Source organism: Actinia tenebrosa, unplaced genomic scaffold, assembly GCF_029948245.1.
Source record: "Actinia tenebrosa isolate PJP-AT-01 unplaced genomic scaffold, QUT_ActTen_1.0 PGA_scaffold0__85_contigs__length_37466705, whole genome shotgun sequence".
Taxonomy (NCBI): Eukaryota; Metazoa; Cnidaria; class Anthozoa; order Actiniaria; family Actiniidae; genus Actinia; species Actinia tenebrosa.
Window position 1 is genome coordinate 13,285,813 of NW_028292569.1, and position 12,200 is coordinate 13,298,012.

The 12,200-nt window shown below is 34.5% G+C and overlaps 1 protein-coding gene across 1 annotated transcript; it reads left to right on the forward strand.

Moving 5' to 3' along the window:
* The first annotated feature begins 460 nt into the window (after positions 1-460).
* LOC116301755 (TNF receptor-associated factor 4) lies at positions 461-10,990 on the forward strand. Its single transcript, XM_031710871.2, has 6 exons — positions 461-830; positions 921-972; positions 3,819-3,923; positions 7,971-8,048; positions 8,666-8,749; positions 9,604-10,990. Exons 1-6 carry the CDS (start codon positions 610-612, stop codon positions 10,180-10,182), a joined length of 1,119 nt encoding a protein of 372 aa, XP_031566731.2. The 5' UTR covers positions 461-609; the 3' UTR covers positions 10,183-10,990.
* The last annotated feature ends 1,210 nt before the right edge of the window (positions 10,991-12,200 follow it).

Sequence of the window (12,200 nt, forward strand, 5' to 3'; positions counted from 1 at the left end):
CTATTGTTTTTCTTTTTTCTTTTTTCTTTTCTTTTTTCCTCCCTTGCTTTTCTTTTTTCTTTTCATTTTTCTTTACTTCTTTCTTTTCTTTTTTTCTTTAATTCCCTTTCATTCATTGATGTTAACAGTAGCATTTTTTCCTATCCTTTTGCATTCTTTCCTTTCACACTTCCCTTTCCCTTTCATTTCTGTTCTTTTCTTCTCATCTTTTCATCCAACATGGTGGCTATGAAAACCATCAATTCTTTTGCTTTCTTTTGTCATCCACACTCCTTTCCCTTACCCCTTAACTTCTGTTCTTTTCTTTTCATATTTTTATCTCTACAACTAGCTGGCACACTTACTTCCTATGCATACAGCTTTGACCCTGTCCAGGGGGTTCCTCACCATCAACCTCTGATGAATAATTCTATTCCAAAATCCTTGACCTCTCATAATAATTTCCCACGTTTTTAGTACTAGTTTTTCCATGCTTGAATTTTTGGTATCGGAATGTTTGCGGTTAAAAGATATTTCGATAGCAATCCATCCCTTAGAGTCGGCCATCACCAGCATCGGAAATCATTAATAATGTATTGGTAATCTCGTATCGATTGAGCATGTTCCAAGATGGCGTCCGTGTCGGCTGTTGTTCCTCAAGCAACAGCCCTTTTTAACGGCAATCTACCTCCTTTAAACAAATCCCAAGCAGGAGGTTTCGACGCTGATTTTGTCACTCCTGTCCACATTGATTATCAGTGCCCGATTTGTCAGCTACCGTTCAGAGAGCCCGTTCAAACCCGAGACTGTGGCCATCGATTCTGTGAGTCTTGCCTTGAACCCATCTTGAGGTACGTGAGTTCCAAAAGGAACTTCTCGCTATTTTTTAACACTTAAAAAACAAACCAAAAAGTTAAAAAATCTTTATATTTTCCCTATAGGAAACCACCATCTCTTTGTCCAATCGATCGGAGGACTATTTCTCGCGATAAGGTAAGGGTTTTTGGAGAGAATATTGATGTTTTTAACACAAACCATTCCTATACGTTTAACACTATTTTTCATACTGTGGTTTTTATTCATTCATTGTTTTAAATGTTTTGTTCTTTATTAGTCTTAAACCCTAATATAATATTCTTACTATCTAAAAACCCACAAAATATGGCTTATTTTAATCGCGATTTATAGCATAATTCACAAAATATCAGTCAAAATTATCAACAAATATAACCCCTTTTTTTAAAAAAAAAAATACCACTTCGATCTTCTGATTTATCCCACCAAAAAATAAATATCAAAACTAAAATATATCAATAAAATACAGTTCCTGCAATTCTATAACGTCTGAACTTTTTTCGAAACGTTTCCCTATTTAGTGATTTTTTCTAGGCTCCAAACCAAAAAAACACCAGAGGGCAATAACACTGATAAAGCACAGTGAATTGCATGGTATCTTATTGCTCGGAATAAAGTTCTTATTCAGCAATAATTCTTTTTGTCAATACACAAGGTTATTGTCTTTGATAAGTGTGTGATGGAGGATTTGTTTGGAATATAGTGTTGCAATTACTTTACATACTTTACTTAAATGGTAACTTATATAAATAAAAGTCCCCACCCTCTAAAAAAATCGTTTTCAAAAAAAATTGTCCAAAGTAATAATCTTATAAGCAATTAGAAAGAAATTACTTATTATTACAGTTTAGTACTGATAAAGAAAATAAAATAATAAACTTGGATGTTAAGATAATTTTTTTACCCCCGGGGTATAAGTACTTTATATTGCTTTGATGTATTGTCTTAACACTTGTATAGCAGTCACTTTAGTTCTTATTAAAATAATGCTCTTTTGAATTCAAATGCTATTAGTAATGGTTTATTTTTGTATGGGAAAACTGTACACTGTTCCCGTGATGTTAAAATCAGTCAACAGTAAATGTTTGTAATTCGGCAATAAATGTCTCCTTGGGCAAAGATGATAGCATTAAAATATTAGCAAAACTTTTTCTTTTGTCGATCATTTCTATCTTTCCTAATGGAACAATAATAATAAAAATATATATACTGTTGAGTAATTGCTTGGGAATGCCAAGTCATTGGTTCTGCCAGGAAATAAACCCTAATTTACGCTACTGTTGAATTATGTCGCTGAATAGATGGATAAAATAGGTACTGTTTTGCTATGGAAATTTCCTTTGGTCTCAATAGTACTTATTTACTTATAAACAGACCTCTAAAATATGGACATCTCTATGAGGACACTTTCTTCAGTTTTGGCTGTAGCTATTCTCTTACAAACAGTCCTCTATAATACAGACACTTCTCTATACAGTACTTATTCACTTCAAACAGACCTGATCTAAAAATAGTTGCCATTCTATTACAGGCATTTCAGTGCCCATACCAAAAAGCTGAGGGTATGCACGAGTTATTGAGTATTTCACCTCAGTAATGTAGTAGTTTTTTTATAACCAGGTAAAAAGGAATAATGACTGTTAGGCCACAGATAACTAGACATGCTGACAATGGCAGGTCTTTGGGTCAGATTGAAATATGTAATGTAATATCAAATTCCATATGTGCCTCAGATGTAACTAAGATTTGATGTTACAGTTATGACTAAACCAAAAGAAGAAACGAATATGTTTTTCACATTCATCAAGGGTAATAACGAACAAAAATTCTTGGTATGATTCATTATTTTATTATATATCTTATTTCATTCTATTTTTTGTGTTCTGCTACTTATTCTCATTCCTATTCATTTATTTATTCGCAAAAAGATAGACATCACTTCAGTTATCTTTCCCTAAATGTTTGTTTTTACAAGTTAATATATGGCTATTTTTTGTTTGCTTTAATATGTGGAATTTTAATTTATCGTTTCTTATCTTGATATCTATCTGTATGACTCAGCCTAACCTCGTACAATGTATCTCAGACTAAACTGCATTGTTTTTGTTATTTCATTATTCTTCAAATGATTTATCTTCTAGGGTATTTAGGCTACCTGTTTGTTCGTTAAGCTGTTTCCTAAACCAATCAAGCTATACAAAACATCGATTAGAAAACACTTGTAGCATTAAATGTTCCTATTTAAGTTTAGTTGTTGTCTTTGTTCCTGCACTAAAACATTTCGGAACCATCTAAATTTCTCCCAAAATCTATTCCAATTGATCTTGCCTTTATTCTATGCCTTAAAGAGTAATTATTATAAAAGGTCAAATGTTATCATGACGATCACTGTTAATTATTTTGTGTAGTGTCAAAGGGCAGAATTTCTAGTCAAAACAGCGCGGTATTAAGACCCTCACAGCATACTACTATGAGAGTATTTTAACAGCATTGGTTTGATTAATATAAGTAACTGAAGACATCACATGTCAATAAAATAAATATTGATACATTGTTTTCTCCTTTGCAGTGAGAGGATTTTCAACCTTCCCTTGTAGCCTCTTCTCATAATTAAATGCTTTACTCAGATTATTAAGTCAATATATTTATACTAATTTAATAGTAGTATTTCTTGAGTAAATACTTTATCCTAAAGCTAAATTTCAACTCAGACATGCCTTGACTTTAATGTGATCATCCCAGAGGATGTTTCAGGGTATCGATAGATTAAATTTGAATGTTGGAAGATATGTATATTCTGCATGTATAAGGTGCACTAGTTATTTGACTGAATTTAAAGTGATCATCCTAAAGAAGTTTCAGGGTATTGTTAAATTAAATTTGACTGTTTGAAAGATATGTATTCTACATTGTTTATATATAGAAGGTGCATGCACCTTTATAGGCACTAGCTGTTTCTCTGAAAGTATGACTTGTTTTAACAGGTTTATCCTGATAAAGCCTGCAAACGAACAGTGCTGTCTCTGTCTGTTAGATGCTATAACAGTGGTACAGATTGTTTTTGGTCAGGAGAACTTGGAAATCTTGCAGTGAGTATAATTTCTTCAGGCCAGCATTTGTCATTTAGCATGGGCACACATAGGGTAGAGTGCACACACTATAATAATAATAATAATAATATTTATTTATAAAGCGCAAATACAAATCTGTTCTAAGCGCTAGTAAACAAACGACAAAGACAACGACAAAATAAAATAATTTACAAAGAATATGCTAATTTGAAGAGATAAGTTTTAAGTTCAGTTTTGAATGAGGCAAGACTTGATGCATTTCGGAGAGATATTGGAAGTGAGTTCCAGAGTTCAGGAGCAGCCACAGAGAAGGAGCGATGACCATAAGATTTAAGATTATAAGAATGTGCTGATAGAAGAACTTGTGATGCAGAACGAAGATTACGGTTCGGTTTATACACTGAAATGAGTTCCCGGATATAGATAGGAGATTGGCCATGAAGAGCTTTAAAAGTAAGTAATAGGATTTTATATTTGATTCTAGATTCAATTGGTAGCCAATGCAGATTAACGAGGATAGGTGTAATGTGGTCATGTTTATGGGAAAGAGTGATTATTCTGGCAGCAGCATTCTGTACAGATTGTAGTTTATCTAAGAGTTTGTTTGGTAAGCCAAAGAGCAGAGAGTTACAGTTGTCGAGTTTGGAGGATATGAACGCGTGGACGAGAGTTTCAGTTGTTTTCAAAGAGATGTATTTTCTTATTTTAGCAATGTTTCTGAGATGATAAAAAGAAGACTTGCAAATATTATTCACATGACGAACCAAAGTAAGATGCGTATCAAATATGACACCAATGTTCCGAGCATGCATTGAGGGCATTATCACATCAGAACCAAATTGAAGAGAAGGAAGAGTTAACTGTGGGCTGTGCTTTGAAGAAAATAACAGGAATTCAGTTTTGCCTTTATTTAGTTTCAATTTATTTGTAGTCATCCAAGCATCAATATCAGATAGACAGTTTTCAATCAGATTCATGGAATCATTAAGGGACAAATCATCATTACAGGAGAAAGGAATATATAATTGAGTGTCATCAGCATAAAGGTGGAAAGACATTCTGTGTATTCGGAGGATATCAGCTACTGGAGAAGTATAAAGGAGATACAACAAAGGACCAAGTACAGAACCTTGAGGTACGCCACAATCAAGTTGAAGGGCTTCAGAAGAAAAATCATCAATGGAAACAAATTGAAAGCGATCAGTGAGGTAGGACTTAAACCATTGAAGAGCTATGCCAGAAATGCCAAATTTTGTATGGAGACGATCTAGAAGAATTTGATGATCAACTGTGTCAAATGCAGCAGATAGGTCCAAGAGTAGCATGGCAACACAAGAACGATTGTCAATGGAGTGGAGGATATCATTTTGTACTCGAAGAAGAGCAGTTTCACAGCTATGAAATGTTTTGTATGCAGACTGCAATGGTTCATGGAGATTGTTCAGAGACAGATAATCATTTAGCTGAAGGGAAACGACTTTTCCAATAATCTTGGAGATATTCTTTAAATTAGAGATAGGGCGATAATTTCCAAAAATTTCATGATCAAGAGATGGTTTTTTCAGTAACGGTTTTAAAACAGCAACTTTAAGAGAAGATGGAACAACACCAGTTTGAAGTGACAGGTTAACGATTTCACATATAGTAGGCAGTAATGCACCAAAATGTCCAAGTAGGAGACTTGCAGGAAAAGGATCAAGACTACAGGATTTAGATGACATCTTTTTCGCAATGACTGATAATTCATCAATAGAGATAGGCGAAAATGAATCAATTTTACAATCCAGTTTAGGTGAATCCAGATAAGAGAAATCATTTGAAAGATGTGACGTAGGAACGAAGCCATTTCTGATGTTAACGATTTTGTTTTTAAAGAAGTAAACAAAATTGTTAGCTAGATCTGTGGATGAAGTTGAGGTTGGTAGTTTTTTCTCAGGTATACGGTGTAGCAATCGATCAATAGAACGGAATAGATCATTACTGTTAGAACCAGCATCAGTAATCAAATTAGAATAAAAATTCATTTTTGCATCAAAAATCAGTTTTTTAACAACATTACATTGATCAACATATAATTCACGGTCAACCTCTAATTTGGAACGTCGCCAACGTCTTTCTAGATTACGACGCTTTGTTTTATTAATTTGAATTTCGTCAGTATACCATGGAGCTCTTGGGCGAAGGGAGATGGATCGAGAACGTAAAGGAGCATGTTTATTTAAAATAGACGATAAAACAGAGTCATATTGAGTACACAAATCAGATAGTTGAGTAGCAGGACATTGATATAGTGCAGAGTTCATAATATCTTGTTGGAGACAATCAGCATCTATTGCACGAAGCTTGCGATAAGAAATGCTTTTTGATTGAAGTAGAGGCTTGTTTACAGATAACATACAATGAACAGCATAATGATCAGATAAAACAGGATCGTGTACAGTAAGGTTGGTCACAGATTTTTCATCAGATCTTGTAATGATTAGATCCAAAACGTGATTACTTTTATGTGTAGGTGAAACAGGATCAAGGACAGTCAGATTAAAACAATCGAGTAAATCCATAAAGCGATTAGCATTATTATCTTTAGTGTCATTGATGTGAAAGTTAAAATCTCCAGAAATTACCAGTTTGCCAGAAGATGTAACCAGTCGTTCCAAGAGAGTAGTGAAATCATCATTAAATAGCAAGCTATTTGAAGAGGGTGGACGATAAACAATAACAATACGATAAGTAGACGATTGATGATGAAGTAGCATTTCCATAAATTCAAAAGACGTGTGAGACATTGTTACATGATGATTGATTTTCAGGCTATTTTTATACATTATGCCAACACCTCCACCAGTACGATTTTGACGAGGAACATGACAAAACGAATAACCAGTAGGACAAATATCACGCACAATAAAATCAGAATTAGTATTTTTTAGCCAGGTTTCAGTTATAGCGAGAATATCGATGTCTCTTTCAACAACATAATCCTTAATTAAAAGAGATTTATTGTTTATTGAACGAGCATTTAAGAGACAAAATTTCATGTAGTTTGCAGTTGAGGTAGAAATTGAAGCAGGTTCAAGTGATGCAGGAATTTTAATGTTTGTTGTTGAAGCAGGTGATGATGAAATTGTAGAACGATCTGTACGATGACCACCTCGCTTGCCACGAAATCGAAAAAGCTTTAATTCCTTAAGAGCAGAGGAGCAGCAAGATGAAGGAGCTTTTGTATTACGGCGAAGTTCGAAAAGATTTGCTCTTGAGTATGTTATTAACGGCAGTTGACGGTTAAGATTTGAATTTCCAGCTGTGGAATCCAGGATTTCTTTATTGTAATTAAGGACCGATGTTCTGTTATGGCCATAAAAGACATGGGATAACACAGGTGTAGATGTTAAATGTTGTAAAGAAAGACGAGGCATATCCAATGAACGATGATAATTATTTGTGTGATGAACCATATGAAGTCGTTGAACCGTAGTCTTGAGGTCAGAGTTAAACGAAGAAGGGCCAGGATTACGATGAATATCCATAGAAATAGTAATATCAGTTGGAGGATCATGACCAGGAATAGATAATGAAGTATAACCATGCTTAGATATTTTTCCAACGGCAATACGAGACTTGTAGAAACCAGACTTGAGACGAAACGAAGTTAACTGACAAACATTCCAGGGAGATGAACTTGAAACCACTGAATTAATCACTAAACCAAAGTGCAGAGATTTACTTCTTTCAAGATCCAAATGACGATTAATGTTATAATTATCAATATAAGAAAAAGGGACTACATAACAGCGACAAACCATAAAAAACAATAACGTATATACAGACAAAGAATATGTGGCTGCCATGTTAGGCGCCGGAAGTAATCATATACTATAGCTAGATTAGTGCTAAATGATATTTTTTTACTTCATTAAAAACTCTTTGTGTCTTAGCTGAGATGTGTGCAGAGGTGTGTTAATCCCTAGAGATATACAGGCAATTAGGATTTATTGTATTAAGATTTTTACAACAAAATTATGTATATCATTTTAGTTATATTATGATATATCGTATCATTTCCAGGCACATCTAGAAGCTTGTAAACGTGTTCCAATCAAATGTATTAACAACTGTGGTAAAACAGATATTGCTAGAGAAGAGGTAAAGTTCTGTCACACGCCTTGCTGGGACCTCGAGTCCATTCAGCTTCACCTCATCACGCTTGTTAGCTTTTGTTTTTTTGTTTTTTTTTGTGTCTTTTTGTTGTTCTTTGTTCTTTGTTCTCCTTTGTAAGTCAAGCGTGATGAAAGCCTCTAAAGAAATGTAATGACTGATGTCATTTCTAGTAGAGATTGTAATTGATACAATATGATCCATTCAGGCAAGTGCGTGACACACCAGGAAGCATGGCCTGTCAAAATCTGGAGTTTTCTGGGTCAATGAAACATGCTCCAATTCCTATTGACATTCTAAGGATATAGTGTCCTTTGGAATTAAACTTCTTGATGGATGTCATTTTGATAAATGCTGCTTAACCCTAAACTAGATGTATAAATTGGGGTCATGATCATTAGCAAGAATGCTATTCAAATAAAGGCTCAAATATCTTGGCAAATGAAGAAAGATTAATCTTGTACTGACACGTTAATCTATTTATTAAAGATATCAAAAGTTGAAACTAGTTCAAGCTAGAACACTGGCTTTTACTTCTCTACAAATTTACAGGATTGCGTTATTGTTATTCAATATTATATTATTATTAATGTTGTTGTTTTCAGATGGCAGCCCATATAGATGTTGATGGGGACTGTCCATTAGCCATTGTACCATGTAAATATCATGATATAGGATGTAAGATCAAGGTAAGGCAAGGCTTTAATTACAGATAAACATGATCTTTGTGTAATAATTATTATGAAAAATCAATTAATTAATTAAGAGGGAGTTGAATATTTTATATGATTAAGGTTACATAAATTGAAATACTGCCTGACAAGTTGGAGAGATTGTTACTCCATGCTGAGGGAGGAAGGTCCAGCTAAATGATCGATGACGGATGAAATATTCAACCTAGCATGATACTTAACGTTTTGACCAGATAAAGATTAATTCATGTCAGTGTTGGTCTACGCTGATAAAATTTTACCTTCAAAACACCTATGGATTTAAAACCATCCAGTGTGTTAATTAACTCCTTGGCCTGTTGCTTCTCAATGTGTATCACAGTTTTTAAATTATTTGTGAACCCATGGATTCTTGATATTTTTCTGGCAGCCAGTACATTACATAAAAAATATTCACACTTTCCTAATGGAAGGCAAGGCAGGTAGAAATGTTTTGAACCCACCCAACTCAAACAAATTTCTGGCATCTCCTACGTTTCCTATCTACAAAGACCAGACTCCAGGAATAAGAGTTTGTTGGCCCTAGCTATAGGGTCATCCTTTGCAGACCCTCCCTCCCTCACTTTGATCAATCCAAATCCTATTACAGAAAAATATTGCTGCAATTTTCATAAGCATGCGAACTCTTTGTCTGCGAGCTGCACGCTGAAATTTGGTTTTTTGCTGCAGCCAGTCAAAAATATGAAAGGTACCAACTAATTAGGTTTCATTGATGGCAGCGAAAAACCAAATTGCCATAATGCATTTAAAATAAAGGATCTACATCATAAAGATGTCACTTCATTAATAATATTTAATTGTTCAATATGCAGGTTAAAAGGTCAGATATGGACAAACACCTTGAAGATTGTATGCCTTCTCATCTGGACATGGCTCATATTAGAATAAAGGAATTAGAACAACGACAGGAAAAGGTCTGCACAAATGGAAAATTCTTATGGAAAATATCCAACTATTACCAACTTTACCAACAGTCAGCTACCAAAAAGGATAAAGAAAAGTTATGTAGTCCACCGTTCTATTCAGGACAGTATGGATATAAATTACGGGCCGAGGCATTCTTAAATGGACTAGGACAAGGAAAAGGGACGCATTTATCACTTTATGTTGTAATTATGAAAGGAGATTACGATGCCGTGCTACCGTGGCCATTTCAACAGAGAGTAGATTTCATCCTCATTGACCAAGATGATGAATTTAACAATCGTCAGAACAAACCTTGGCGACTTACTTGCGACAGGAATAGTGATTATTTTGGAAAACCAAATAAAGCAAAAAGCTTAGGCTTTGGTTGCCCCAAGTTTGTTTCACAAGAAACTCTTAAAACTAGAAATTATATTAGAGACAATACAGTTTTTATCATGATAGAAGTAGAACCACTTGAGTTGTGAGTATTACAATAGAAGTGATTTATTTCATAATTAGAATTATTATAATAGGCCTTATTACCTTGGGCATAATGTTTTCCCCCTTCAGAACATGTATCATTCTCTGGAGTATCATTTCTTTGTTTAGGAGCTGTGTATGAGAAGACACATGAATGTGAATACAACTGAAGCAATGAATCTATTATTCTCAAGGGAGCAACACATGCGGTTGAAAAAGGGAAAACATATAGAGGTTTTGCACCATCACGTGACGGCAGCCATGTTAGATGGCAGGAACAATACAACCACAGGCAGTCCAAGCTGGATTATGGCACCGGCACGTGATGGTGCAAAACCTTTATTGCACCCAAGCTAGAGGTCTATTTAACTGCCTATTGTCTGGAAGATGTTGGAAGCTTAAAGTTCCTTTGAATATAAAACTCCAGCTGGACGATTTTATAAAGGGCAGGCAACAAAAATTTTATTTTCAAAATTATTAGTCTATTTTCTCGTTTGGTAAATATATTAACAAGGGTTGCTTTATTTTTCCTTGCGACACAAGCATAAATAACATACACAGAAGTAGTGCGGTAGGGCTCCTTTAATGCGTCTGATGAAAGGCAATCATTGCTAAAGAGCAATGCACATCTGTGGGGGGAGGGGAGAGGTAGAAAATACCTAACAGGGGCTATGCTGATTCATTATTGATCAGATCTACATCGAAATCTTCAAAAAAGTATATAATTGATGTGTAAAAAAATTTGGTGTCATATTTATATAATTAAGTTACAGGATAAATCAAATATATTTTGCTTAAAGTGCTTATAACTAACTTCTATTCTTGTAATTCCCTTGACAAGTATCTCTTTCTTTAACATACTTATTAACTTTTTTTAATAATAATTGAAAGATGTATAAATTACTCACCAATGAATCTTATTTCCAAACTAGAAGGGTCTGTCAATTGTGCTTTTCAAATTTCTTTTATTTCACTGCCTTCAAGGCCTTTGGCTCTGTCAAAAATACTGAAAAACAAATGAATGCCTTTTGTACTAAAATATGCCTAAGCTGTACAAATAGAGTAGCTGTAGCCCAACTTTACTTTATTTAAGACACAGGCTAATTAACCTCATGGAGACCAGGGGGAATTTGAGTTTTCCAGAGTAAAATGATAGCGTCACAATACACAATACTCCTATTTACAGTTAGGCTGCGTTCATAATGTATGGCAGGGGGGCAGGTGAAATTGAGGGGGGATCAGGAAAATTTTTGTAGGAATAGGGGGGGATGGGCAAATTTTTATCAGAAAAATGGGGGGATGCACAATTTTTGGAAGAAGCTACAAGCCTTGCTTCGAGGGGATCGTATTTTTTTTTGCATGACTTTAAGGGGGGGTGTTAAGAATTATTCTGGACATTTCAAATTTTCACCTGCCCCGGCTCTCCGCCATACATTATGCAGCCTTAGTAATAATAATAATGATGATGATAATAATAATGTTACATTCTTATAGCCCCTTTTACTACTGCTCAATGCACTTGCAAAGTTAGAGAGAAAATAAAAGTTCAAGTCCAACTGCAGTTACGAAAAAAGAATATGCTTTCTTGAATAAATATGACTTCATAGAGATGACTTCAAAGAGAGTAGTTCCATTCACTGACCAAGAATAATAGTTCCAAGTTGAGATTGGGGTTGCTGTGTATGATAAAGTATAGTTTTGCAACGTGCAGCAACTTCAACCTTGACTTGGAATTTTTATTCGTGGTCACTAAACGGAACTGTAAAAAGGAGTAACAGTCCAAAGGATACGTGTCCAATTATTAGCTTAGTTTTCTTTAGCTTAATGACTTGACACTCAAATAAAGTTCATCTCTATCTATAGCTGGATGTAGCCTCAAGTTTGAGATAATTCAATGGAATGTTTGAGATATACATAATTGAGAAACAATGGGGTTTCACTGTCAGAACTTCATGACCTTCTTGTGACCCTTATTGTTGAAGTTCAACCCTCTGAAGTTTAATGTTTCATTTGCATTGTGGAC